At 38.4% G+C, this 27,500-nt stretch overlaps 2 protein-coding genes across 2 annotated transcripts in view; both read left to right on the top strand.

Moving 5' to 3' along the window:
* The window catches only part of LOC137989441 (uncharacterized), a 98,841-nt gene that overhangs the window by 16,285 nt on the left and 55,056 nt on the right, over window positions 1-27,500 (top strand). The window lies entirely within an intron of this gene.
* LOC137989443 (uncharacterized) lies at window positions 1,654-2,665 on the top strand. The gene is made up of 2 exons (XM_068835263.1): window positions 1,654-1,914; window positions 2,304-2,665. Exons 1-2 carry the CDS (start codon window positions 1,788-1,790, stop codon window positions 2,516-2,518), a joined length of 342 nt encoding a protein of 113 aa, XP_068691364.1. The 5' UTR covers window positions 1,654-1,787; the 3' UTR covers window positions 2,519-2,665.

Here is a 27,500-nt window from a genome sequence, read left to right as displayed (position 1 = left end):
TTCATAATGTCTTTTGTAAAGGTGTGCAACATGTAAAGCTGCCAGCAGACAGTAAAAAAAGCCTCGCATACATGACTGCAGGTTCAACTGGGATGGCTCGTCAAAAGCTATGGAAGCTGATGTTTTTATTGATCTAGTCAAAAGGTAATAACTAACCAGGTATGTAACAATAGCAAATAATAATAATAATAATAATAATAATAATAATAATAATAATAATGTTAAATTCACAGTTTTATTGCTCCAAAGGGAGACTTGTGGAATCTGTTCTTATGATATCAGTGTTATAGTACATGTAATGACACTTGAACCATGAACAGTGGAAAGTCTGACAGTACCTTACACCCTTACTAATAATGATTGAGAATTCAACAAGAAAGTACACATAAAAATGCACTTTTATTCTTGAATATGAACTTATGTTGAAAATCCAGAAGACAAAATACTTTAAAATAATGCCTTGGTGTAGTTTGAATGCCCTCACTTTTTACGGCACAAAATGTTACGTTTTATTCTACTTAACAGTTGTGGAGCAAAAAATGCAGTTGTGTCTGTTCTTGTTGGGGATGATGATTCATCAACCATAAGCAAAGTGAGGCAAAATGTTGAGCATGAGGTTGAAAAATGGTCAGACGTATTCCATGCTAAAAGATCCTTTGGTAGCTCACTATACAGCATCAGGACCCAAAACAAAAGCCTGACAGATATGGTGATACGGTATTTCCAGAGATGCTTCGGTTATGCACTAAAGCAAAATAAGGATAACCAAAAAGGTGTGCAAAACGGTCTGAAGTCTATCGTGCCCCATGCTTATAGTGACCATTCTTCCTGTGCCAACTGGTGTGGCTACTTAAAAAATCCTGCATCCTACAAACGCAGAGGTCTTCCCCATGGCAAGGATCTTACTGACAAAAGCTTGAGGCGGTCCCTGGAAAAGACCATAGAAGTAAGTACAGTGAATATGATGTATGGTGGTACAGCTTACTCCTCCCAAATTCCCAATTCTAACCATTCTGGTAGAGGAACTGAAACCTCTAAAAAAATAGTGTTACTGCTTCTGAATGTATTCCAAATAATAACTGCTACGGAAAAAGCTCTAAGTGTAAAGGACTATCTACCTCTTTCTTAGTGTCACAAGATTCATGGGATACAAGGTTTTAGTGAATAACCACCATTTGCTTCTTCAATTTAGGCGTATGCTTCAAATGCCAAGAAACTACATGTAGCTCCCCTTGCGTCAAGCCAAGCTAATGAAGCACTCAACAACACCATTGGAAGCAAAGCTCCAAAGATCAGACACTACGGATCTAGTGAAAGCAATGACTTCCGTGTTGCATGCGCTGTTGGCCAAAAGAACTTAGGCCATTCTTATGTTTCTCAGGTGAGCAGATATAATATTACGAGCATATTAATTTTGTACACTTCCCAAGTTGTGAGATGCATTAAACATTACACACTATCCAATGTGTTCAGTGTTATTTCACTAGTACCTATTGCAAATCAAACCGGTACGTCACAAGAAAACAAACAAAAAATTCACAACATTATAATTTAGAATATTGTTTTTGCTAAAACAGGTGAATTTCTTTTAGGCTTTTACAAAGACACAACTATCTCCAGGTTCCAATTCTTTAAAGTTTGGAAAGAAAATGGACAAGAGAATTCTAAGTTTGAAAGAGAAACAGAAAACAAGAGAGTACAAGACAGGAAGAATTGAGAAGAAAGAGAATTGTATGAAAAAGACAAAACAGCTTGAGAACAGAGAGGGACAATAGTATAGTTCTGGAATGGGTTTCGATGGAGACCATGCCGCTCAGGTAATTCCAGCACCACCTGCAGCCTCAAAGATTGAGACAGTATCATTGTCCAAAGACTACCATCAAATCATATTTGATTTGGAAACATCTGGAAGGGGCAATTAGTTTTGCAGGGTGCAGTGCAGCAAAAAATTAAAAAGTGAATATAACCTGGCTTATCTCAACGGGGTATTTCTGAATTTCACATTAGAAAATAATTATATTTAATCATGGAATTGTTTTTCTATTTTGCTGGATTGCTGAATACCCACCCTGCTAATTTGCATCACATAGATTCCTTTGTTTTATCATGCCTTGTTCTTAAAGAAAATAGGTGAGATGCAAATTAACAGGGCAGGTATTCAGTAATCGCTCCTTCTATTGTTTTATTACAGATATACCCTGCATAGATACACTAAGCATTTTTTGTTACATTTTCCTAAATGCCTCTGATATTTTTGTAAAGATTACAAAATCTTAACACTGGTTTATCTTTGTTGACATCAGGTAATGATGCTGAAATCCTACAAATTGCTGCAACAGATGGTAAAGATGAGTTATCTATTTGTGTTAAGCCTTGTCATGTAATATCACCAGAAGCATCTGCTGTTAACAAACTCACCTTCCAAAGAGGAATCCTGTTTTATGATGGGAAGCCGATCACTGATGCCATTGCAATAATTGATGTAGCCCTAAAGAACTTCATCGAGTGGCTCAAATAAAGAATGTCTTGCAATTTAGTGGCACACAATTGTAAATCCTTTGATGCCAGGTTCTTGGTGCAAGCAGCAGAGAAAAATGGAGTCATGGATGACTTAGCTCAAACTGTAGGGACTTGCTTCCTGAAAGGAAATCCCACAGCCAGGAAAACCTTGATGTACAAGATCTTCTTTGTAAATCCCATGAAGCTCACAATGCCCTTGCAGATGTGCAAACACTCTACCACCTGGTGAACAAGTTTCTAAATATCAGACTGCTACAAAAGCACAGCTTCAAAGTTTCATGGGTGGCATCCTATCAAAAGCTCCTAAAAGCAAAGAAATTTCTGGTTAATACCCTGCAACCATTAGTCAGAGAGAAGTACATGTCAGTCTCAATGGCCATTAAGTGTGCAAGCTCAGGTTTGGGTCTCCATCACCTTCAACTGGTGTACCAAAGAGGCAAGGAAGAAGGGGTGAAGCAAGTTCTGATGGAGAGGTTTGACAACAAACCCAGAGTTTCCTCAAACAAGCGTGTGCTGGTGCAAATATGTCAATACTTCATAGATAATGCAAATGAAGATTGCAATTTGTGCAATTTAATGTTCTGTAAAACTAATATTGACTCTGTTGGTGTTGGTTTGGTTGCAAACAAGAATGCATACAGTAATTCCGAAAGGGTCTATATTAATATCAAACATGATAATGTAATGGATTTGATGATAAAAATTACGGGCAGAAACATACTTATTAAAGACAACGTTTCGGTGTCCTCATGACACCATCATCAGGTCAAATATGATATTTTACAGATAACTCGAATATTAATGTTCAAGATTACGTTCAAAGTCCCTAGAGGCTAGGTGAAAAGTTTTGCCTTTATCGAGTCACTTTGGATATTCAGACACGGTTTGTGCTCGCGAATAAGGAACATTTCATACACAAGACAATCAAATTTGCATGAGCATTTCTTAAGAATGCGAAACATGTCAGATGTTATTGTTCTTGATTGATGTTGACTTTGGCTGTGATTGAATAGCGAACCAGATCTTTTATGCTCATCGATCCGTTGGTAAAGATGTCGACGCGTGTAACCAACATAGCTGGCATCACACCAGCCACATTCAAATTTCAATAACATCTGACATGTTTCGCATTCTTAAGAAATGCTCATGCAAATTTGATTGTCTTGTGTATGAAATGTTCCTTATTCGCGAGCACAAACCGTGTCTGAATATCCAAAGTGACTCGATAAAGGCAAAACTTTTCACCTAGCCTCTAGGGACTTTGAACGTAATCTTGAACATTAATATTCGAGTTATCTGTAAAATATCATATTTGACCTGATGATGGTGTCATGAGGACACCGAAACGTTGTCTTTAATAAGTATGTTTCTGCCCGTAATTTTTATCATCAAATCCATTACATTATCATGTTTGATAGGAATTCTTAAACGGGACAATCAGCTAAGTTTGTTTAGGCGTCTTGAACATATTAGCAAGAAACAGATAAATTGTCAATGTTCGATTGAATTTCCTCGTCTCTGTCAAAGCTTCAACCTTACTCCAACATTTGCTGAAGTTAGTCACCAAGCAAAAGGAAAATGGAAACAGTCCTCCAAAGATTTCAGTCAAAACGTCATTGCTGAAGAAATACGCTCGAAATGTCAACAAAACACAAGACTGAAAGAGGAGATAAACAAGATCTATAGTGATGTTCGTCATTCCTATAGTACTATACGCTACTTGAGTACTCTTCACATATTAACCAAGCTACGTGAGAAACATTACAAAGATGTTATGTTCGGCCATGTTAAGAAACTATCTAGATTGATGCATAAAACCGTTGATGTTGATAAACACGTGAAAAACATCTCTTCTTACAAATTATCGTTCTTTGAGAAGCTTGTACTATGTCGTGGTTTGAATTTTGCGTTTCCGCGAGACGTTCTACCTCTCGAGATCAAGGTTAGCTTTGAAAAAGCTTACTGGATGCTGGAACCTAAACTCTCTGATGACCAAAAAGAACTGGCTGCCAGCACTCTACGATCTATTGCATTAAACTACGTCAAGAGTAAAGGCCCAAGACCGCCTAAGACTCTACAGAGAGCAATCAAACGCCTGAAACAGCGCGATGATATAATTGTAACAAAGCCAGACAAGGGGACTGGTGTAGTAGTGATGGATAAATCGGAGTACTTGAAATTGCTAGCCGAAGCTTCAATTAATGATATGTCTAAGTTTAGAAAACGTGACACGGAAAGACCCAGGACAAGGGGACGTCCTCCCAAGCACTACCATCCTCTCTTGGAGAAAGAGAAACTCGTTGGTAATGTAATTCGAAAGATTCTACCTAAACCTGTAGCTGACACACTTTGTCCAACTGGTTCTAGGCTTGCTCATCTATATGGTTTACCGAAAACACATAAACCGACGTTATCGATGAGACCCATTCTGTCAGCCACCAAGACCTATAATTACGACCTAGCAAAGTGGCTCGAAGGAAAACTGAAACCGCTATCCATCAATGAACATACAATCACGGATACATTCAAATTCGCAGAAGAAGTTCGCAATACTTCATTTAACGACAATGACATTATCGTATCGCATGACGTAACGTCCCTCTTCACTAACGTGCCTCTTGATGAAACTATCAGTCTTCTAGCGGAAAAGGCTTTTACCAACAATTGGTTTAATGCCACATATAACCTCAACATCACAAAATCCGACCTGATTGAGCTTTTAAACATCGCAACAAAAGATCAGTTGTTTCAATTCAACGGCGAACTTTACGAGCAGTCGGAGGGTGTGGCTATGGGTTCTCCTCTCGGTCCTCTCATGGCTAACACCTTCATGTGTAGTCTTGAAGAACAACTTAAGCTCCAGAACAAATTACCATCATACTACAGGCGCTATGTTGATGATACTTTAACTACCATGAAGGATGAAGTTTCTGCCTATTCTTTTCTGCATGCTTTGAATGATCTCCACCCATCGATTAGCTTTACTATGGAACTACCAACTGAGAACACTCTCCCTTTCTTAGGCATGGTCCTAAGAAAAGACGGTCAGAATATTACGACTAGTGTATACGTGAAACCGACCAATACGGGTCTATTGTTACATTATAATAGTCACGTTGATAATCGTTATAAGAAATCCTTAATTATTACCATGCTAGACCGAGCTTTCAAGCTATCATCTAACTGGTCATTATTTCATGAAGAGTGTAGCCGCCTCAAGACCTTATTCCTACAGTTGGCATATCCTGAACATCTTGTTCACTCTATGATCTCCAATTTCATCACATCCAAACAAACACCAGCACCTCCACGCAAATCTACACCTGACCCGCAATCAGTACGAATTGTTCTACCGTTCAAGGAACAAAAATCTGCTGACTCTGTGCGCAAGCAGTTGAAAAATCTTGGTAAGCTGTTAAACATCGACTTATGCCCAGTCTTTATTTCTCGAAAACTTGGAGAAGATCTCAAACATAAAGAAATCAAGCCCGCGTTGATCAACGAACAATCAGTAGTTTACAAATTTGAATGTGGCTGGTGTGATGCCAGCTATGTTGGTTACACGCGTCGACATCTTTACCAACGGATCGATGAGCATAAAAGATCTGGTTCGATATTCAATCACAGCCAAAGTCAACATCAATCAAGAACAATAACATCTGACATGTTTCGCATTCTTAAGAAATGCTCATGCAAATTTGGTTGTCTTGTGTATGAAATGTTCCTTATTCGCGAGCACAAACCGTGTCTGAATATCCAAAGTGACTCGATAAAGGCAAAACTTTTCACCTAGCCTCTAGGGACTTAGAACGTAATCTTGAACATTAATATTCGAGTTATCTGTAAAATATCATATTTGACCTGATGATGGTGTCATGAGGACACCGAAACGTTGTCTTTAATAAGTATGTTTCTGCCCGTAATTTTTATCATCAAGTCTATATTAATATTATATTAAATTGGATTCTGTGGAACCAATAACTAAGAGGATTAACTTAATTTAGAGACATGCTGAAGAAAGAAAGTCAAACAAAATGTAAATAGTTTGAAAATCATTCTTTCACGGGAAAATGTAGTAGTCAGAATGAGGACCAGTGAGACAATGAAGTGTGGTTCTGAAGTATACAAAGCAAATTGTAAAGTACAGTGTAATATACACATCACTCCCGTCCGAGTGATAGGTGAAGAATTCACAAATTGCTGTTTATAAAAACAAGACAACACATATAAAGAATAGGAATCAACAGTCTTTTCTTCAAGTTTCTTTGTCAAGCATTTATTGCGCAAAAGCGAAAAAAATCGAACCCTAGCTCAATGGAATTAACAGAAGGCCAGCGCTACAAAATAATCCACACTAAAGGTTCATAACTTTAAAATCTCATCAAATATTGACTTACCTCATTCTTTGTTCTTTTTGCACTCTTTCCAAGTATAAATTTCTGTGTTGGCAATATCAAACGCATAAAAACAACCGAAAACAAGCTTGATCTCGAGTGCACGCTTCGAACACGATGAGCGCCATTTTGGGTCTCGTCCCAGTCCCCACCGCGCCAATTCTCCACCTCATTTGTGATCTCCGAATCCATGACCACCTTTCACGGCAGTTTGTGAGGAAACAAAGCACGGTAACCCCCGATTTTTTTTTTCAGATATTTGCTAAGAACATTCTATTAAAAAACATATTTGAAGAAAAAAAAAATTTGATGGTAGAACATGATTTTTTCTGCAAAATAGTTCCGTACTGGGAGTATTTTGGCCAAGGCGAGGACTTCAAGCAACCAACTAACCCTAACACAACCAGACAATCAAAAACGGTATAAATGAAACAATACTGCTTATGCAAATAAAAAAAGCTTTACTGTGAAGAAAAAATTTTGTGTCTTTCAAGTAACCAGGACTTAATTCTGTATGAAGGTGATTCGAATTTTTAACGCGCAACCAGTAAAATACCCCATTTGAAGAGCCTGCTGACGCGTAAACAAGCACGGTGACCCCATTTTTTTATTGCATTTTTTAAATGTTCATATCATGAATGTTAACTATGTCAAGTTACAAAAAAAGTTTGATAGTAGAACAATTTCAAAGGAATTACCTCAAATATTAACCGTTCTCATTGGCATCTTCGTCGTCCTTGCGTAAGCTTCCTATTGTGACATGTCGTGGTTGACCTATTAGGCTTTTTGGTTAATATGAATATATGATGCAGCAGATAACCTAGTAACCTTTGTGGCTGTCTTAGTTGGTGTTTTTAGAAGAATCCGCCTTACAAGAAGGGGTTTCTCTCTACTAATTAAAACATTCATTAATCAGTAGGTAGTTATGGGGAATAGTGTGTGTGTGGATGTTGAGTTGAGGGAAAATCATAGACAAAAGTTATGGTTAGTCTGTAAAATGAGGGAGAGATGTTCACAAAGCAAACTCTCAACCCCAAAATAATAACTCTGTGTGAAATTAAAAATTTAATCTCAGAAACAGTCAGATAGTACATGTACGAAAAACTAAATCACGTAGGAGGGATTAATAAATAGTTGACCATGAAAATTATTCGTTCTTAAAAATGGGAATAATAAAGACTTACATGGAAGAAAAAGCTGGCAAAAATTTCCCTTCGCTCCAAAATTATGTATTTCTTATTTCTCCAAATTTTACTACTATTTTGAGAAAAACTATCCCCTCCGAAATATAAAAATTTGCAAAACACCCCAAAACATTGATTTGTGTTTAGAGCATTGGGTTTTTGTATTGCTTGAAACGCGAACGAGATATTTCCATTAAATCGATTTAAGAGACTTTCATGTGTACTCCCGCCTTAAGAGCAAGCCGGAAGAAAATTTAAGTTTTCCCCAGGCACTCCTTGCGCTGCGAGCAATAAGAACCGGTCAGCGGAAACGCACGCAAATGTAAACAGAATATTAAAATCCTTGGTGAGCATAAAATCATTGAACTTCGCAGCTTTTGTACTGCATGTAAATTAGCTTGCGAGCAATTTTATAGCTACTCATTTCATAGTTAAGCATCCCAAAGTTTTAGAGTGCCTTACTAAGCATTCTCTACAACACGACAAGGCAACCGGTACGAACTGAATTGCCAAAAGAGATGTTCTAACGTTCTAACGTTCTTGGGTGAAATCGCCGAATTAATATTACTTGAAAGAAAGACAATCGCGACTAAAAAGTACGAAAAATCAAAATTTTGTCTTGGTAAACATTTGAAATATATTGGCCTGCAAAAACGTATGGAGTGGCCGCGGAGTTTTTAGCATCAAACGACTCGCAAAGAGTAAAATATTCACATCCACTTTTAATTTTGATCAAAATCCGAACGCCAGGAAGAGAAAAGTTTGTTAGAACATGATTTATTTTTAGCTTTTTGAAAAAACGTCTCTTGAAACCCCTTGTAAATGATAAGGCTAAGGATTAGGGGTCCCCAGGGGTATGGGGCATTGAAGGTGAAAAAAAGTGATACCATATTTCTTGAGAGGAAGGGTAAAAGTTTCCTATGATAAAAGTAGGTTTTTATCTGTTGACCTGCTCTTTGAAATATTTTGCTAACAAAACTCCAATCTTTAAGGTGCAAAATGTCCCCAAAAATGCTTTTTGAGGCCTAACCTTCCCTCCCCCTCCTGATTCTTAGCTCAGGTTTTTGCTAGAAATCAAACAAATGCAACTGTGAGTAGTTTCATCCCAAGGACTAACTACACACGAAATATGAAGGAAGGTTTTCTTTGACCATTTCCAATTTTGCTCAAGCCTGAGAGACATTCGCTCTTAGTTGTTTGACCTGGAAGAAAACTTTTCAAGGTTATTGAAAATGACTTTTGTGTAAGTGCATCTTAGTTGTAGCCAGCTAACTACAGAACTGATTTTCTTTGCACCAAGTTGTTGCATGAAATTTTAAGTCTTGATTTACGATTGAGTTTTACCAATGTGCGAGCCAGCGAGCCATGCGAGCCAAGGGGCGAGCCATACGAGCCCATGGCTGCGAGGCATGCGAGCCAAGAAGCGAGCCATGCGAGTCATGACTGCGAGTCACACAGTTATTGAAAGCTTACCGTTTTAAAATGGGTGCTTAGACTTAATAACTGTTTATCAGTGCTATTTGAAATGGGTGCTTAGACTTAAATGCGAAATTGGCATGGCTCGCACATTAGGCAGACCCTTTACGATTGTCTAAACTCAACGTTACGTCCGTGATGATATTTGACCCACTAAGATATTTTTTCCACAAAAATAGTAAAGTCATTTTCTCTTGCTTAAATACAAGTGATTTGGTAAAGACTTTCTTGCAAATAAAAGAAACCGGAAATTAAAGATTGTTGTACTGAGCAACATATAAAATCAGTCAAACATTTCATGTTGGATGATTGTGGTCAAAAGTTAAAAGCTGACATCTGCTTTAACTGCACCCCCCTAAAACACTGGCACCCAACACCCAAAACCTTGTTGTCAGGAAGAGCAATCTATATTCTCTGTAATTAATACCATATTTCTATCTATGATGAGATGATATATGAAATGAATCATATATAAACTGCGGAAATGAAATCAAGTGAAGCTATGATCTTCGCAGTTATGAAAGCAATTTTTGCAATTGCGTAGAGAAGCCTGAAAATATATTATAAAACCTAAATCGGAATAAATATCACTGTTCTCGTTTAATTCGAATTTCTGAATTAGTTCTACGTTAACTTAGGTTTGAAGACGTTTTCTTTACTTTTATTTCTAGAGATCTCTCTGGCAATAAAATAACTCAACTCTCAGAAACGATGTTCTCAGGACTTGCAGGTCTACAATATCTGTAAGTTTATTGCTCCACATAAACTGTGACTAAATTATATAGCTATGCTCCTGGTCACTCAACAGGGTTTGTTGGAATTACTTTATAAGTGACTCACATCTGTTTAAATGAAGTCTCAAATGTAATTGCTGACTCTTTGAAGAATGAATTCGTAATTTATAGGTTCGAGTAATGATTTTATACTTCTTAAACAGTACTTTTCCGAATTTTAGACCTCTCAGATTATGGAGAATGTCAGCTGATTCCGAATACTACGTGAGAACTCTTTACACTTCGAGTTTTTTTGTTTGTTTGTTTGTTTGTTTTTTTTTTTTAATGAAACGTTCGGGGAAATTTTCTTAATCAATGCTGGAGAAGAACTTTATTTCTATAAACTGCATTTGGTTATGAAAAAACGTCATTTTTCTGTGAGAAAAGTTCACCATATTTGGAGTATTTTTGATTTCATATTATTATCATTATCATTATCATCATCATCATTATAATTATCATTATTATTATTGTTATTATTATTATTATTATTATTATTATTATTACTATTATTATCATCATCATTATCGTCATTATTATTTTTCCTATTGTTGTCTTCAAAACTAGCAAACTGTCCTGTATTTTCTTTTTGATTTGAGGTTCCACCTACTTTTACTTAGTTTTGCAGGTTTCTTATACATTACGTTCCATGCTTTCATGTGATTGACCAACTAAAGCGTGAGGTCAAGATGGCTGGGTATCAGCCAAGTTCCTTTTTGCGTGTTCATAGACCGAGAACGAGGCCAATATCCAGCCATCTTGACTGGACAAGCTTGGTCAGTAAACGATTAAATGGGATAAAACACCAAAAATGATCTTTGTTCTTGCGGGACCAAGCGAGAAATCCCGAGCTGGCACGATAGCTCCATCTTGCCCGCCAATCCGTCATAGGATTTGATTCATCTTGCCTGCTCACGGAGCGAGTCATATAATACATCTTCATAACAATAAAATAACTCAACTCCCTGAAAAGATGTTCTCATGACTGACATGCCTTCACGATCTGTAAGTTTATTGCTCCAAATAAACTGTCACAAAGATACAAAGAGGTGCACCTGGTCAATGTATAGAGATTTGTATGAGTCACTTGATAATTCGCTGATAGCTGGTTAAATTAAATCTCTTCATTGAATTTGTATTTGGACTTTTGCCTTTAACTAAATGTCATTCCACTACATTTTTTTTATTATTATTTTTTATTTTTTATTTTGGTACAACGTAACCTCCAGGGGCACCCAACGACCAATTTGTCGTAAAATGTATTATTATACCCCAGTTAATGAAAAAAAATGTTATTAAGGCATTTTCAGGTGTTTTTCAGTGTTGCTGGGAAAACATTATCTGTTCCTTTTTCCCAGCAAAAAACACAAGAAATTTCTCAGCCAGCTAGATAAAATTGGTTGGTTTCCCAGCCAGCTGATCAAATTTATTGTCCAGCCAGTAATTCCGCGCGCTTTCAAATCCCTCGATCCAAAACGACCGAACAAAAGCGACAAAACCGGGACAAAACAGGTTTTTTTCCGCAAGCGCAATCACTCTGACCAGCCGTCGTATGTTTGTGACTACTCTCTGGGAGAGGGAAGGGGTTCTTTTTTTTTTTTTTTTTTTTTAGTCGTCCTCAGTCCTCAGAGTTTCTACAGCCAGCTCGGGTTGAAATGCTAGAAAAAGTCAATAATTCCCAGGCAAAACGTCTATCAATAACAAAATTTCCCAGCCAGCTCATCGAAACACCTGTGTTTTTGCCAGCCAGCAACATTCCTCTGGGGAACAGATAATGTGAGGAACAGATTCGTTGGGTGCCCCTGAACCTCTTATGTGACCTTGCATGGCATCCCTATTTTTGTAATGAAGAAGGACACTTAATTTTATTATAACATCAATAATAAACAAGTTGATCGCTACTGACACCATCATTCAGTCGTCACTTTTCAAGTATTGGAAATGGAAAGATATCGAAGGAATTCTTGATTAGCCGGTACGTTCCAGTAATGGTTTTATTTATGTCGGTATTTCTCCCCGGTCTTGATAAATAATGAAAGCTGTGCACTTCCCGAGTGATCTCACTAGTTTGCTGAGACTTCGAGATCCGGAAAAAAACTGACAACTAATCTATTTGACCACCCGTGTTGCTATTCATTATATCATCAACGAAATTTATAAAAACCGCAGTGATTAAATGTATGTTAAGCAAAGGTGGGGCCAAAATAGTGCCTACTACCAGGGCTTCTAATGTTTCACGAAAAAAATTGATAGCAAATCGCACGGGAAATGACGTGATTTTTCTTTGATCCTTTTTTACCTAGTCACATGTAATTACATCTAATTTTATACGGTGTATTGAGCGCCTTATAAGTCCATCTTAATTTTCATGCAAAATTAAATTATTAAAATGAAGTTGCTCAAGTAGTAAGTATTAGATCGGAAAATGTGGAGGCTGTTTTCTCAGACTCCAGGCATTTCATTAATTAATAGACAATTTTACTTCTTCGTTTCCATTATCCTCTCTCTTCTTCTCTCGAGGAAGTTCCCTGGTTACGTGTCTTTGTATAAAAATCAAATTCGCATTCAGTAGATGAGTTTAACGGAGACAAAAATTATCATGCCCCTCCCTTTAATTATCTTTCTGGAATCTGCTAAAATATATCAGACACCTGACGAGCCGCAACCAGGATACTTTCTCGAGTGAGGAAGAGAGAGGACTCTGGAAACGAGTTTGACCATTTTACAGTTGTGTGCAAAGTAACCTGACCTTTGAATGAAAGTGAGGCTAGAGTTGACCTTGTTTTGATAAAAACTTCACTGCTTTTCTTATGCAAATTAGTACAAATTAGCATGAGAACAACATCATTAACATAAGAAAAGCAAGGAGGTTGTTGTGCCCAATTGGTGCGCTTGTGCTAAATCCATTGACAATTAAATAAAGTGGTTGTTATTATTAATTAGCCGGTATGCTTGAGTTATGATTTTATGTAGGTCGATATTTCTCCCCAGTGGATAAATAGTACAAGCTGTGCACTTTGCCAGTGATCTCACTAGTTTTGCTTAGATATCGAAATTCGGAAAAAAAGACAACCAAAAAAATTTTTGGAGTTATTTGGCCACTTATGTGGCTCTTTATTAAATCACCAACGAAATCTATAAAAGTAAAGCAAAGTAAATTAAGGTAGGTGTTTCTTAATATCACATTGCAGCCCATAGGCTGAATTACGCAATTGTTTACAGACCAAAATCTATAAAAATTACAATAATAATCAAAGTATAATGTAGATGCTAACTGTTCTAAAAGAGAAGTAGTAAACAATAACCATTATAATAAAACCTTAATTACATTTCTTGCAAAACAACCTACAATGATTGTTACAAGTTCCACCAATAAAAATTTACCCATAAAATTCCATTTTCTTGGCGGGCCATGGCAAGTATAAAACAGTTCTTTCATTCGGCTTATTGGTGCAGATATGAGGAATACTGTAACGACTATGGTTTCTTCAATTTTTACTGTGAATTCTTACAGTAATGGTGAAAGTAACCTGCCCAGCCTATGATCTTTATCGGATTGCGATCATATGGAAAAGCTTATCACATAACGAATCAAAATTATCCACCATTGGTGTTACACCAAGAATCGCGCATGTGTTATTGTAGCTCTTGCCGGGAATAATGATTGAGATCGCCTTTTTCTCAATGCGAACCCTCTCGTTTCTGAGATATTGCAGCATGGCGTTATAAAATACCTGAACGGCATAATCAATTACGGACCTTACGCACGTATTTTAGAAAAGAATTAGATCTGTTGGCTGTGATTTCGCGCGTTTGAGCTGTACTAGGAAATATAATCGCTTACTACCTTTCTTAACTACTTCTTCAATGTTCACATTCCAAGTTAGGTTGGCACTTATGGTAAGTCCCAATAACTTGGCGTTACTTACTACTTCTACTTCTTTTCTATCGATAACAACCGCATCCAGTTCAACTGGGTTCCGGGCAAGAGAAATTCGGAGCTCCTTACATTTATCAGGGTTGAGTTGCACTCTGTTCACATGGGACCACTCAATAACCTGATTAACTATACTCTGTGCCTTACTGGTATTCCCTTTCGGAACGACTTCGGATACTGTTGTGTCATCAACAAATTTCCATAAATGTGGAGTTTTTACATCTAAATCGTTTATCATCAATTCAAAAAGCCATGGCCCAATTTGGTACCCTGTGGTACCCCGGAGAGGATTGGGCCCCACTTGGAATAAAAACCTTTTTCTAGTTTGGTTCTTTTTAATGGATTAGACAGAAAATCAGTGATCCAGTTAGTTATACTACGTGGTACGGCTAAATTACGTAACTTGTTGACTAATATAGAATGATCTATTACATCGAACGCCTTCCGATAATCGAAAAGTAGAGTTGTTACAGTCGATCCATTTCTGTCAGTCTCCAGGAACCATGTATGCAATATGCTTATCAAAGTCAAAGTACTTGACGATTTCAGGACTGCCCCATACTGGCTACTATCAATAACGTTTAATACAGCAGGCTTGAGAAAGTCGTCTACAACGAAGTCTTCTGCCACTTAAGAGATACAAGGCGTTTGAGAAATAGGTCTTAAATGTTTCTTCAGATCCAGAATTGGTTTCTTTTTCGGCACGGGTGAGACATCGGCATTTTCCTAACAGATGGGAGGCGCTGTTGGCTATAGGAAGCATTTAGAATCTCCGTAATCGGAAAGGCCAAGCTATTGCCGTATTCCTTGATTAGCCAGTTAGGGATCATGTCCGGTCCGGCAGCTTTAGTGGGGTTGGCTTTTAGTAGCGTCCTTCAAACGCGGTTTCTTCAGAAAAACACATAGGATCTCTGGAATATTCTCTATAGAGAGACTTTTAAGCAGAAGTGGCAACTTATATTCCATTAGCGGTTTGAGGAAGGTTCAATTGACGAAGTTAGCCTGCTCCACTTGGGAAGGGTCTGAAAAGTGATCCACATTAATTTGACTACACAAATCGCCATTCTTGGTCTTCAATATGCTCCACTCAGAGGCTTCATTTCGTCCCACCATCTTTTAGGATGTTCATCATTTAGATATTGTATCCTGGACTCATAATACCTCTCTCCACAAGTTTTCCTCTCTCGGTTTACTAAATTTTTGTAATGCTTGAACACAGTAGAATTCGTACCGTAGCTGGTAAAGGCATTTTGAAATTTTCCGGATCAAGTTCTTAAGTCTCGGGGTCATCCATGGCGCGTCGGCTGAGCACACGCGCACTTTCTTTGCAGACATTAAAATATCAATTTCGGTGAGGATAGCTTGCTGAAATACGGCCCACTTATCCTCCCAACTTCCAAGCGAGGTGAACAACAATGGGCAATCAATACTTTTTAGATATCTCTCCATCGCTACCTTACAACTTGGCCGTTGATCGCGCTTAGTAACTACTCTCTTGGTGTTGGTGTTAACTTTCTAAGACGTCGGAGAAGCTATCACAGTGCTGTGGTCTGAGAGACCAAACGGTGGGAAGGCCCGTTAGTAAAGTGTAAAATTCATGCATGTTCGTTAGCACAAGGTCTAACGTAGCATATTTGTGAGGAGGCACCTTAACGATTTGTTTCAGGTGAAAATGTGTCAACAAACTGTTAAACACGAAGACGTACTATAAAAGGGATGGCTTCACGCTCTGCCTTTGTTCGAATTCATTGAAGCAACTGAGTAATTATCCTAGATGGTGATCAACAAACAGCAACACAGAGACGGAGCCCTAAAAGATATTTCTAGCGCAAGAATAAGGGACTCCAGTTTATAAAAGAACGACAGATAATATTTTATGACATATTACGGGGGCATATACATAACGGGCTTTTTTATTGCACAATTTATCACAGAGCTCTGTTGCGTCCAAGGTTGCTTGATATATCATCATTTGCTTGTGCCTAAGGCACCACGCCTTTTATAGTACGTCTTCGTGTTTAAGGTCCAATCGATTCAAATCGCTAGATATTTAAAAAAACACAGTTTGGATATTTAGACTCAATCAGGGCAAGCGATTGAAACATATGATCGAAAATTGATATATCGTCTGCCTTTGGTGGATGGTAGCAACTATGCGGGAGCAACCATGCAGGCAGCAACCATGCAGGACAAGCCTCGAGGGGGACGGTTTGGACTTAAACAAAGCCATAAACTTTCATGATCATCGCAACAGGTCAATTCGCTCAGTTGTTGGTACTTGCACTTGCCCTCCTTAATGAAAGCGCAGACACCGCCGTGAGCATCCCGCTTTCGGTCTTCACGGACCAGAGAAAAGGGAGTTTAAATTGGTTACAGGAGATAAATTCACTAGCCGCAGTTCATTAAAGCCATGTTCAGCAAAGCTCGGGCAATAAATAGTGCCTACACCCATGGCTTCTGATGTTTCACGAGAAAACAATGGGGAAATCGGGGAGCACTGACAGCAAATTGCGCGGCAGATTAGGCGATTTTTCTTTTATCTTATTTTACCTAGTCACATATAATTATATCCAATTTTATATGGTGTATTGAGCGTCTAATAAGTCTATCTTAATTTTAATGCCAAATTAAATTAGGAAAATGCAGTTGTTGAAGTAGTAAGTATGAAATCGGAAAATGCGGAGGGTGTTTTCTCAGACTCTCTGGCAATTAATTTACAAATAGACTATTCTACATTCTCGATCCCAGGGTCCTCTCTTTTCCTCGGTCGAGAAAGTCCCTTGGTTGCGGCTGGTCACTTGTCTTCGTATACAAATCAAATCCGCACTGATGGTGGGTCACCGACTTAATTTTATCAACAGTAAAGTTCAGTTCTATCTTGGGAAGGAAGAACCCAATGTCGATCACGTTCTAAGAAGACTTCAATTTTTATTTTATTTATTTATTTTGCAACCGACGCGAACGGATATCCCCAGGCACAGAGGACTTACATATGTTTTTTTTTTTTAGTTTGTTTTAGATAAATAGACATTCTCGCGCCAATTCCTACTGGGCTTAGTAGATGACTTCAGTGGAGACAATTATTTAATCATCGTTCCCCTCCCTTCAATTATCTTTCTGACCCTAAGCCTGGCAGGCGATTCGGAGAGAATTACTTGGTAGATGTGTCAAAGATATTCTTAAATTTTCTGGCATCGATATATTGTGTAAGCCCCACAGTACTAGAGTTGCCCCAGTATCCGCAGCCAGAAATGCCTCAGTTTCAGTAGATGAAATATTGAAAACAGCAATTTGGTCTTCAGAATCCACTTTTTCTAGGATTTATTAGAAACCTGTACTTTAGAAGTCACAATTTGCGCCTAGTGTGCAATTCACAACTGAAAATGCAGTAAAGTGTAATTTGGCTCAAAGGAAAACAAAATTGTGGTTAGAGCCAGATGTGTGGTTTTTTTTAATTATATTGCACGTGGCTTGCTTCGAAAGCTTATGGGACCTCCAGGCATGATAACGAGGTCCCTTTTTGGTCTCTTATTCTTAGGTGTTCAAGGCTTCTTACCTTACACAATAACGCGATTACGTGAAATTGGCTTGAAATCGCGTACGATCGCGTAATTTGCTTATTCCTGCGTAATCCCACTTTTGCACTTTATTTGAAAACTGTCAGCGGTATGTTTTTTCCTAAAAAAACTCTTTGAAAACCATTCAAAACACTCCATTTGTATGGAAGTGATTTATCAAAGCTGAAACTATTATTGACCGTGCTGCTGACAAAAACATTGGTTTCTGCGTTCTAACGGAAACATGGCTGACAAACCTGGATTCGGTTTGTATCACAAGTCTTTCTTCTCGTGGTTATCTATTCAAGAGCTTTCCGCGGCAATCAGATCGACCTGGCGGTGGCACCGGCATTTTGTTTCATGACTCTTTTGTTGATTTGTTTGTGGCTGGAAAAGAACATGATTATTTTCAATTCTCTGACTGGATTCTCAAAGCCTCTACTCGCTGAATCCGAAGTATAGCTCTCTATCGCCCTCCCAGCACTTCTATACTTCGGTATTTTTGGATGAGTTTTCCACCTACCTTGAAAATGTTATTATGTGTCCTGAACGGCTGATGATAGCAGGGGACTTCAATTTCCATTTGGACTTAATGCATAGTAATAATTCAAGAAGATTCAAAGAGTTACTGGAGACTTTTGGTCTCTCTCAATATGTAACGGTGTCCAGTAGGCACGCGATCGTGAACCACTACTCAAGAAATCAGGCCTTGAGTTAACTTATAAAAAAATCTGTCCGGTTAGCAATCTGCCTTTCATCTCTAAGGTTGTTGAAAAGGCAGTTCTTACTCAACTGCTTTCACATTGCGAACGCAATGCTCCTTTACGTAAATTCCAGTCAGGCTTCCGAAAATTCCACGCAACTGAAACTGCCTTGCTTAAGGTTCAAAGCGATATTCTCATGGCTATGGACAATCACGAAATCACGCTTTTAGTGCTACTCGATTTAAGGACGTTCTCGACAAAATCTACCTTTATCTCTCTTTGAGAGTTAGATCATATCATAGATCTCGTCTAGAGTTAGATCATATCTCGTTGAGAGAGGTTACAATCCATCGGAAGTCAGTAAGCAAATTGAAAACGCCAAAGCTCTACCCAGGGAGAAAAAAATCGTCTTTCCTCTTGTGGTCGACTATAACCCTCATTTACCAGTATCTTATATACTGAATCGCCATTGCGTTCCCAGATTTTCCCAAAGGGGTCAATTATTCCCTCTTGCAGAAGACCCAAAAACATAAAATAGATCTTAGCAGGGCCTAAAAGATCCATTTACAGCAATAATAATTATAACACTCCCGCGGGATGTTTTAAATGTAGGAACAAATGCGATCTATGTAAGAATTATCTGGTAGAGAATAAGATCTTTCACAGCGGATGCACAGGTCGTTTTTACTCTATAAGACAAGAATTAAAATGTAGGTCGAAGAATGTCATCTATTTAGTCATCTGTAAAAGATGCAAGGTTCAATACGTAGGCTCAACGTGGAACAAATTCAAGGTCAAATTTCGGATACTTAAATCGGTCATGTTTACCAACAAGGCCACGTGGTGAATTGGCCGTCCATTTTAACAAAAAAAAACAACATGTATGTCCATAAAAAGTATCTAGATAGGAATGGAAGAGAATGGTTGTTTTTATTTTGTGTTAAGTTTGGTGCCAATTGAATTCATTTTAAGTCTTCACCGTTGCTTGGCCTTGGAGCAAATTTTGGACAATTTGTCAAACAGAAAACCACACTTTAACTGCGTTTTCAAATTGTCGCAAATTAAAAAAATAAATAGAAAATCGCTGGAACTTGTAAATATGATTTTTGAATCACATAATGCTGGCTCACATAATAAATGTAATAATTATTTGTGTCGACATATTTTCCCAACATTACTTTAACTATCTATTGGAGTGTAACTCAGACAACTCTGTAACATAACAGTAGAAAATCTGATCTCGTGTCCACTATAACATGCAAAGGAGCCTTTTTTCATAAAATGTCTTGTGGCATATTTTGCACCGCTTACTTTTTACAGCTAAGTCAATTCTGCCAAATGCAGTGTTGTTTTCGCAACCTCTTCACAAGGATAAAAGGTGTCCTGTGAATCTCCCTCGTCTTCCTCCTCCACCTCTTCATCATCATCCTCGTAGATTATGATCATCATCAACATTATCAACATCAGATAACTCATGATGATCGTCATCAGCATCATTACCAGAGTTTCCATCATCTTCAGCAATATTGTAGCTGCGGAGATGGGTACATTTAAGTCTCGCTTCGCGACGTTGACATTGACTACTGGAACCTTGCTTTTTAATTAGATGGAGGATTGCATTGGTCTTTAACATTGGAAATAAGTGTCTTAGGCTGGTACTGCAAACAGACTAATTTCTTAATTCCGGCAGCGGTCCTTCCCTGGGGTTGCGTGATATTACCCAGGGCTCGGTTGTTCAAAAGCCGATTAACGCTAATCCCAGATTAAAAATTAACCGAGGAGTTAATTTCTCTACTCCTAAATGCTGTTCAACGCTGATATCTGGCAAAACTTTACATCAGAAGAAGTCAATCTTGAAAAACAAAAATAAGCAAAAGAAACTTTCACCAAAAAGTTAAAAACTTGAAACAAAAGTTTACGCTAATCCTGGATTAAGCTAATCGGCTTTCGAACAACCGGGCCCAGATCTGTAAGTGCGGTTACACTAGTCTCATCAGCTTCTGGGAATGCTTTCCAACACAATAGCTTCGGAAAGAGACAAATGAGCCTCGCGATTATCTGGAAAATTGAAGCAATTGTCTCATGTTGACAATTCAGGTGTCTCCAACTGCATTCGAGCCCATGACCTCGGCGATGCTAATTTCATGCTCTACTTCTCCGCCAGTATATCGATTTTGATGATGACTGAGCCGAGAGTAATTAGCGCCGGTGTTGCGTGTTACAGGTTCTTAGGTGTGCAGTTAGTCCAGCCTTGGATCTACCCAAGCAGTTTGACCTAGTGCACTTTACGGAAAGCCGTTGTTGTAGTAGACCATCACCGCCACGTTTTATGACTTCAGCTGGTATGCCATCCAGACCAGGCGCTTTACCAATGTTAGCAGCTTTTACAGCTTTCCTTAGTTCTTCCATGGTAATTGGATCATTCAAATGCACAATTGTCTCTCGAGCAGTTAGGTGGTCATTTGCATCATTGTCTACGTTGCCTTCTTGACTCAGCAGTTGGTAAAATGCTCTTTCCATCTGTCTGATATTTCTTTCATGTCTGTAAATAGCTGAGTTCAATCTGCATTCTTAACCGGGGCAACAGTGTTCGTTTTGGGGCCTTACACAGTTTTAAGGTAATTCCCTTGAAAATGACGTCCTATCCAAATTTTTGTTAAACTTGGCAAACTTGATATTTATGCACAGGATATTTTAAAAATGCAGTAAATAGATGGGGTCACCGTGCTTGTTTTCGCGCTGCATGCCCTTTATTTTAAATGTTGTTTTTTTTTTTCGGAATTACGCGAGAAGCGTTTGAAACTTGATCAACCGGAAAAATTGTTGTTAAATAGCAAAATTTACTGAATATTACTGAAAACTTAAGCCTACTTGTTTGTCTAGGACGAATTCTTTCAGTGAAGTGATTTCAAATTGCTCGAGCTTGCAAAAAAATGTAAGCAAATTGGGCAATATCATCACCTCACACTTAGTGTCTGGCTCCACATGCAGTTTTCACTTCATTTATATATAAATACTATAACTTCTACTGTCCAACTTTTTTTCCTTAAAATATGTTTTCCGTGTACCTATTACAAGTGCTATAACACCGTTAAAAGTTAAATTCCTTGACAGATTAAGCTCGGTGTCAGTGAAAATCCGCAATTTTGTCAATGTGCGCGAGCTTATGCTCGCGCCAATGTTCTATCAAAGACGCTCCAAACTAGGGGGGTCTGGGGGCATGCTCCACCTGAAAAGTTTGAAATTTCTCGGGAATGCCATTTCCGACTATTTTCGAGAGACATTTCAATAAATAAATACGAAGGAAAATGCAGTAGTTTGTTGTTTATTTTACCTATATGTCGAGTTTTCTCTGCAGCAAGCTACAACACAAGCAGAGGCTTTACCTAGTCACATGTAATTATATCTAATTTTATACGGTGTATTGAGCGGCTAATAAGTCCATCTTAATTTTAATGGAAAATTAAATTATTAAAATGCAGTTGCTCAAGTAGTAAGTATTAGATCAGAAAATGTGGAGGGTGTTTTCTCAGACTCCACGCTTTTTATTTAAAAATAGACCATTTTACATCCTCGTTTCCAGTGCGGTTACGTGTCTTTGTATAAAAGTCAAATTCGCACTCAGTGGATGAGTTTATCGGAGACAAAAGTTATCATACCCCTCCCTTTATTTGTCTTTATGGAATCTGCTAAAATCTAGCAGGCACATGACGAGCCGCAACTAGGACACTTTCTCGAGTAAGGAAGAGAGAAGACCCTGGAAACGAGTTTAACGATTTTACAGTTGTGTGCAAAGTAACCTGATCTTTGAATGAAAGTGAGGCTGGAGTTGACCTTGTTTTGATAAAAACTTCACTGCCTTTCTTATGCAAATTAGTACAAATTAGCATGAGAACAACAGGAGACAGTGTGAGGACAGGCGATAATTTTCTTAGTCTTTAAACGATTTTTAAGGCTTCTCTCCCCATCGCACCTGCTTCCTGACCATAAGAAAAAATAAATATATTTACCGGCCAAGGGCCAAGGTCGGTCCAGATAAGAAAAAAAAGGTGCCCTGAGGGCCGTACTCGAGACCTCGGGCACAATTTTTTTTCTAACATATATTTTTCTAAAGGGTTTGAATTGGGTAGAACATTGAGTTGTTGTTGTTGCTGTTTTTTTTTTTGTTGCTTTCGTCCACTACTACGTTTCTTGTCGTTAAGGCCTGGCTAAAAGGGTCCAACATGCTAGTGCAACATCATCCAACACCAATGACCTGAGCTAGATTTGCGCTTTTTTGCCGAGGGCTCCCCTTCAGCTTCTCCGTTCTCTTCGCCCAGACTCCTCTCTCTCAAGAAGGCATCGTAAGCTGTTTTAGGTCGTTGACAACGGGCGTTAAACTATTGACAACATGCGTCAGCTGATTAATCTTGTGGGTGAGTTCGTCGACTACCTTCGGTCCCATTGTCAAGTCCTCATTGACGAAAGTTGTTGTTGCTCCTCTTTGCGGACCCTTTGTCACTCTTACAACTTAGGATTTCCTCGCAAACCAGTTAAAGGGAAGCAGGGCTGGCGTAGTGTTGAGAGCACTCGCCTACCATCAAGGTGGCCCGGGTTTGATTCACAGACTCACTGCATAGAGATTTGTTTGAATTAATCTCTCAATAAGTCGCTCGTAGCGGTTTAAGTTAAATCTCAACAGCAACTGATAACTCTTTCAACTCTTTAATGAACTTGTATTTGGACTTTGGCCTTTAACTAAATGTCATTCCGCTACATTTTGTTTTCTTATTTGGGACAACCTAACGTCTTATTTGACCTTGCGTGGCGTCCCTATTTTTGTGATGAAGAAGCAAATTTAATTAATAATGACAATAATAAACAAGTTGATCGCTACTGACACAAATAGTCGTCACTTTTCAAGTAATGGAAATGGAAAGTTATTGAAGGAATTCTAGATTAGCCGGTAGGTTCCAATAATAGTTTTATTTATGTACGTATTTCTCCCCGGTCTTGATAAATAATGAAAGTTGTGCACTTTCGGAGTGATCTCACTAGTTTGCTGAGACATCAAAATCCGGAAAAAAGACAACTACAAAAATGTTGACGTTATTTGGCCACCCGCGTGGCTATTCATTATGTCATCAACGAAATCTATAAAAACTGCAGTGAATTGAATCCATGTTCAGCATAGGTGGAGCCAAAATAGTGCCTACACCCAGGGATTCTGATGTCTCACGATAAAAATTGATAGGAAATTGCACGGGAAATTACGCAATTTTTTTTTTTTTGATCTTATTTTACCTAGTCACATGTAATTATATCTAATTTTATACCGTGTATTGAGCGGCTAATAAGTCCATCTTAATTTTAATGGGAAATTAAATTATTAAAATGAAGTTGCTCAAGTAGTAAGTATTAGATCAGAAAATGTGGAGGGTGTTTTCTCAGACTCCAGTCATTTTATTTAAAAATAGACAATTTTACATCTTCGTTTCCATTGTGCTCCCTCTTCCTCGCTCGAGAAAGTTCCCTGGTTGCGTGTCTTTGCATAAAAATCAAATTCTCATTCCGTAGATGAGTTTAACGGAGACAAAAATTATCATGCCCCTCCCTTTAATTATCTTTCTGGAATCTGCTAAAATCTAGCAGACACCTGACGAGCCGCAACCAGGATACTTTCTCGAGTGAGGAAGAGAGAGGACCCTGGGAACGAGTTTGACCATTTTACAGTTGTGTGCAAAGTAACCTGACCTTTGAATGAAAGTGAGGCTAGAGTTGACCTTGTTTTGATAAAAACTTCACTGCTTTTCTTATGCAAATTAGTACAAATTAGCATGAGAACAACAGGAGACAGTGTGAGGACAGGCGATAATTTCCTTAGTCTTTAAACGATTTTTAAGGTTTCTCTCCCCCTTGCACCTTGCTTCCTGACCATAGAAAAAAATAGATATATTTACCGGCCAAGGGCCAAGGTCGGTCCAGATAAGAAAAAAAAGGTGCCCTGAGGGCCGTACTCGAGACCTCGGGCACAATTTTTTTTCTAACATATATTTTTCTAAAGGGTTTGAATTGGGTAGAACATTGAGTTAGCCAACTTGGTTTGTTGTTTAATTTCCCCCAAAACTAGGTTTAGAAATAGACACCTTTCCATCGCTGATGGGGAGTAGGCCAATTTGGATAAATCTTACTCTTGGGCGTTGGATTCTTGGTAAGACCGTGATCGGCGAGTACTCGGAATGAGCCTTTATAAAACCTAAATCGGAATGAATATCACTGTTCTCGTTTAATTCGAATTTCTGAAAACAATTTTAAAAGTAGAATTAAAATGAATTAGTTCTACGTTAACTTTGGTTTGAAGACGTTTTCTTTACTTTTATTTCTAGAGGTCTCGCTGGCAATAAAATAACTCAACTCCCAGAAACGATGTTCTCAGGACTCGCAAGCCTACAAGGGCTGTAAGTTTATTGCTCCACATAAACTGTGACTAAATTATATAGCTATGCTCCTGGTCACTCCACGGGGTTTGTTTTAGTTACTTTATAAGTGCCTCACATCTGTTTAAATGAAATCTCAAATGTAATTGCTGACTCTTTGAAGAATGAATTCGTTATCATTATCATTATCAGAGTTTCCATCATCTTTAGCAATATTGTAGCTGCGGATATCGGTACATTTAAGTCCCGCTTCGCGACGTTGACATCGACTACTGGAACGTTGCTTCTTAATTAGATGGAGGATTGCATTGGTTTTTAACTCTGGAAATAGGTGTCTTAGGCTGGTACAGCAAGCAGACTAATTTCTCAATTCCGGCAGCGGTCTTTCCTGTGGGTTGCGTGATATTACCCAGATCTGCAAGTGCGGTTACACTAGTCTCATCAGCTTCTGGGAATGCTTTCCAACACAATAGCTTCTGAAAGAGATAAATGATCCTCGCGATTATCTGGAAAATTGAAGCAATTGTCTCATGTTGACAATTCAGGTGGCTCCAACTGCATTCGAGCCCATGACCTGGGCGATGCTAATTTAATGCTCTACCTCTCCGCCAGTATATCGATTTTGATCTTGACTAAGCCGAGAGTAATTAGCGCCGGTGTTGCGTGTTGCACGTTCTTAGGTGTGCAGTTAGTCCAGCCTTGGATCTACGCAAGCAGTTTGACCTAGTGCACTTTACGGAGAGCAGTTGTTGTAGTAGACCATCACCGCCACGTTTTATGACTTCAGCTGGTATGCCATCCAGACCAGGCGCTTTACCAATGTTAGCAGCTTTTACAGCTTTCCTTAGTTCTTCCTTGGTAATTGGATCATTCAAATGCACAATTGTCTCTCGAGCAGTTAGGTGGTCGGTTGCATCATTGTCTACGTTGCCTTCTTGATTCAGCAGTTGGTAAAATGCTCTCCATCTGTCTGATATTTCTTTCATGTCTGTAAATAGCTGAGTTCAATCTGCATTCTTAACCTGGGCAACAGTGTTCGTTTTGGGGCCGTACACAGTTTTAAGGTAATTCCCTTGAAAATGACGTCCTATCCAGATTTTTGTCAAACTTGGCAAACTTGATATTTATGCACAGGATATTTTGAAAAAGCAGTAAATAGATGGGATAACCGTGCTTGTTTTCGCGCTGCATGCCCTTTATTTTACTTTTTTTTTTTCGGAATTTCGCGAGAAGCGTTTGAAACTTGATCAACCTGAAAAATTGTTGTTAAATAGCAAAAGTTACTGAATATTACTGAAAACTTGAGCCTACTTGTTTGTCTGGGACAAAATCTTACAGTAAAGTGATTTCAAATTGCTCGAGCTTCCAAAAAATGTAAGCAAATTGGGCCACTACAACATCACCTCACACTTAGTGTCTGGCTCCAAATGCAGTTTTTACGTCGTTTATACATAAAGACTACAACTTCTACTGTCCAACTTTTTTTTTTCCTTAAAGTATTTTTTCCGTGTACCTATTACGAGTACATAACACCAGTAAAAGAGGGGGTCACCGCGCTCGTTCAGGAGAATAGCCAATTCCTTGACAGATTAAGCTCGGTGTCAGTCAAAATCCGCCATTTTAGCAATGTGCGCGAGCTAATGCTCGGGCCAATGTTCCATCAAAGGCGCTCCAAACTAGGGGGGTCTGGTGGCATGCTCCACCTGAAAAGAAGTTTGAAATTTAGGGTCTCGGGAATGCCATTTCCGACTATTTTCGAGAGACATTTCAATAAATAAATACGAAGGAAAATGCAGTGAAAATGTGTGGGGCCTCGAAGGGTAGAGGTTTTTTTTTTTTTCTTTTTTTGCTTTCTTCCACTACTACGTTTCTTGTCGTTAAGGCCTGGCTAAAAGGGTCCAACATGTCAGTGCAACATCATCCAACATTGTTGAATCCAACATGTTGCAGTCGTTTGGCCACCATGTTGCAGTTTTTCTCTTTTTTTTCCTTTCATATTTCCCTATATGTCTTTGAGTGCAAATGGAGAACTGAAACCAAGAAATTAAATCTGTTTTATTTTTAAGGTCTGTACTTGTCAGTGTGCTCGTTTTTAGAAACCTCCTGTTCTAGGACGCCAGCTAAACCAATAATAAACTGATATGATTGACCTGAGCTAGATTCATGTCATTCCACTACATTTTTTTTTCTTATTTAGGACAGCCTAACCTCTTATTTGACCTTGCACGACGTCCCTATTTTTGTGATGAAGAAGCAAATTTAACTAATAATAACAATAATAAACAAGTTGATCGCTACTGACGCAAACAGTCGTCACTTTTCAAGTAATGGAAATGGCAAGATATCGAAGGAATTCTTGATTAGCCGGTGCGTTCCAATAATAGTTTTATTTATGTCCGTATTTCTCTCCGGTCTTGATAAATAATAAAAGTTGTGCACTTTCGGAGTGATCTCACTAGTTTGCTGAGACATCAAAATCCGGATAAAAGACAACTACAAAAATGTTGACGTTATTTGGCCACCCGCGTGGCTATTCATT

This window comes from Montipora foliosa, unplaced genomic scaffold, assembly GCF_036669935.1.
Source record: "Montipora foliosa isolate CH-2021 unplaced genomic scaffold, ASM3666993v2 scaffold_459, whole genome shotgun sequence".
NCBI lineage: Eukaryota > Metazoa > Cnidaria > Anthozoa > Scleractinia > Acroporidae > Montipora > Montipora foliosa.
This window is presented reverse-complemented; position numbering and strand designations above follow the sequence as displayed.

Excerpts from the sequence above, each read along its gene's own strand:
- LOC137989443 (XM_068835263.1), top strand. The coding sequence starts at position 1,788 with ATGGGTTTCGATGGAGACCATGCCGCTCAGGTAATTCCAGCACCACCT. Across the intron at positions 1,915-2,303 it reads TTTGGAAACATCTGGAAGGG|GTAATGATGCTGAAATCCTA; the intron begins GCAATTAGTTTT and ends TGTTGACATCAG.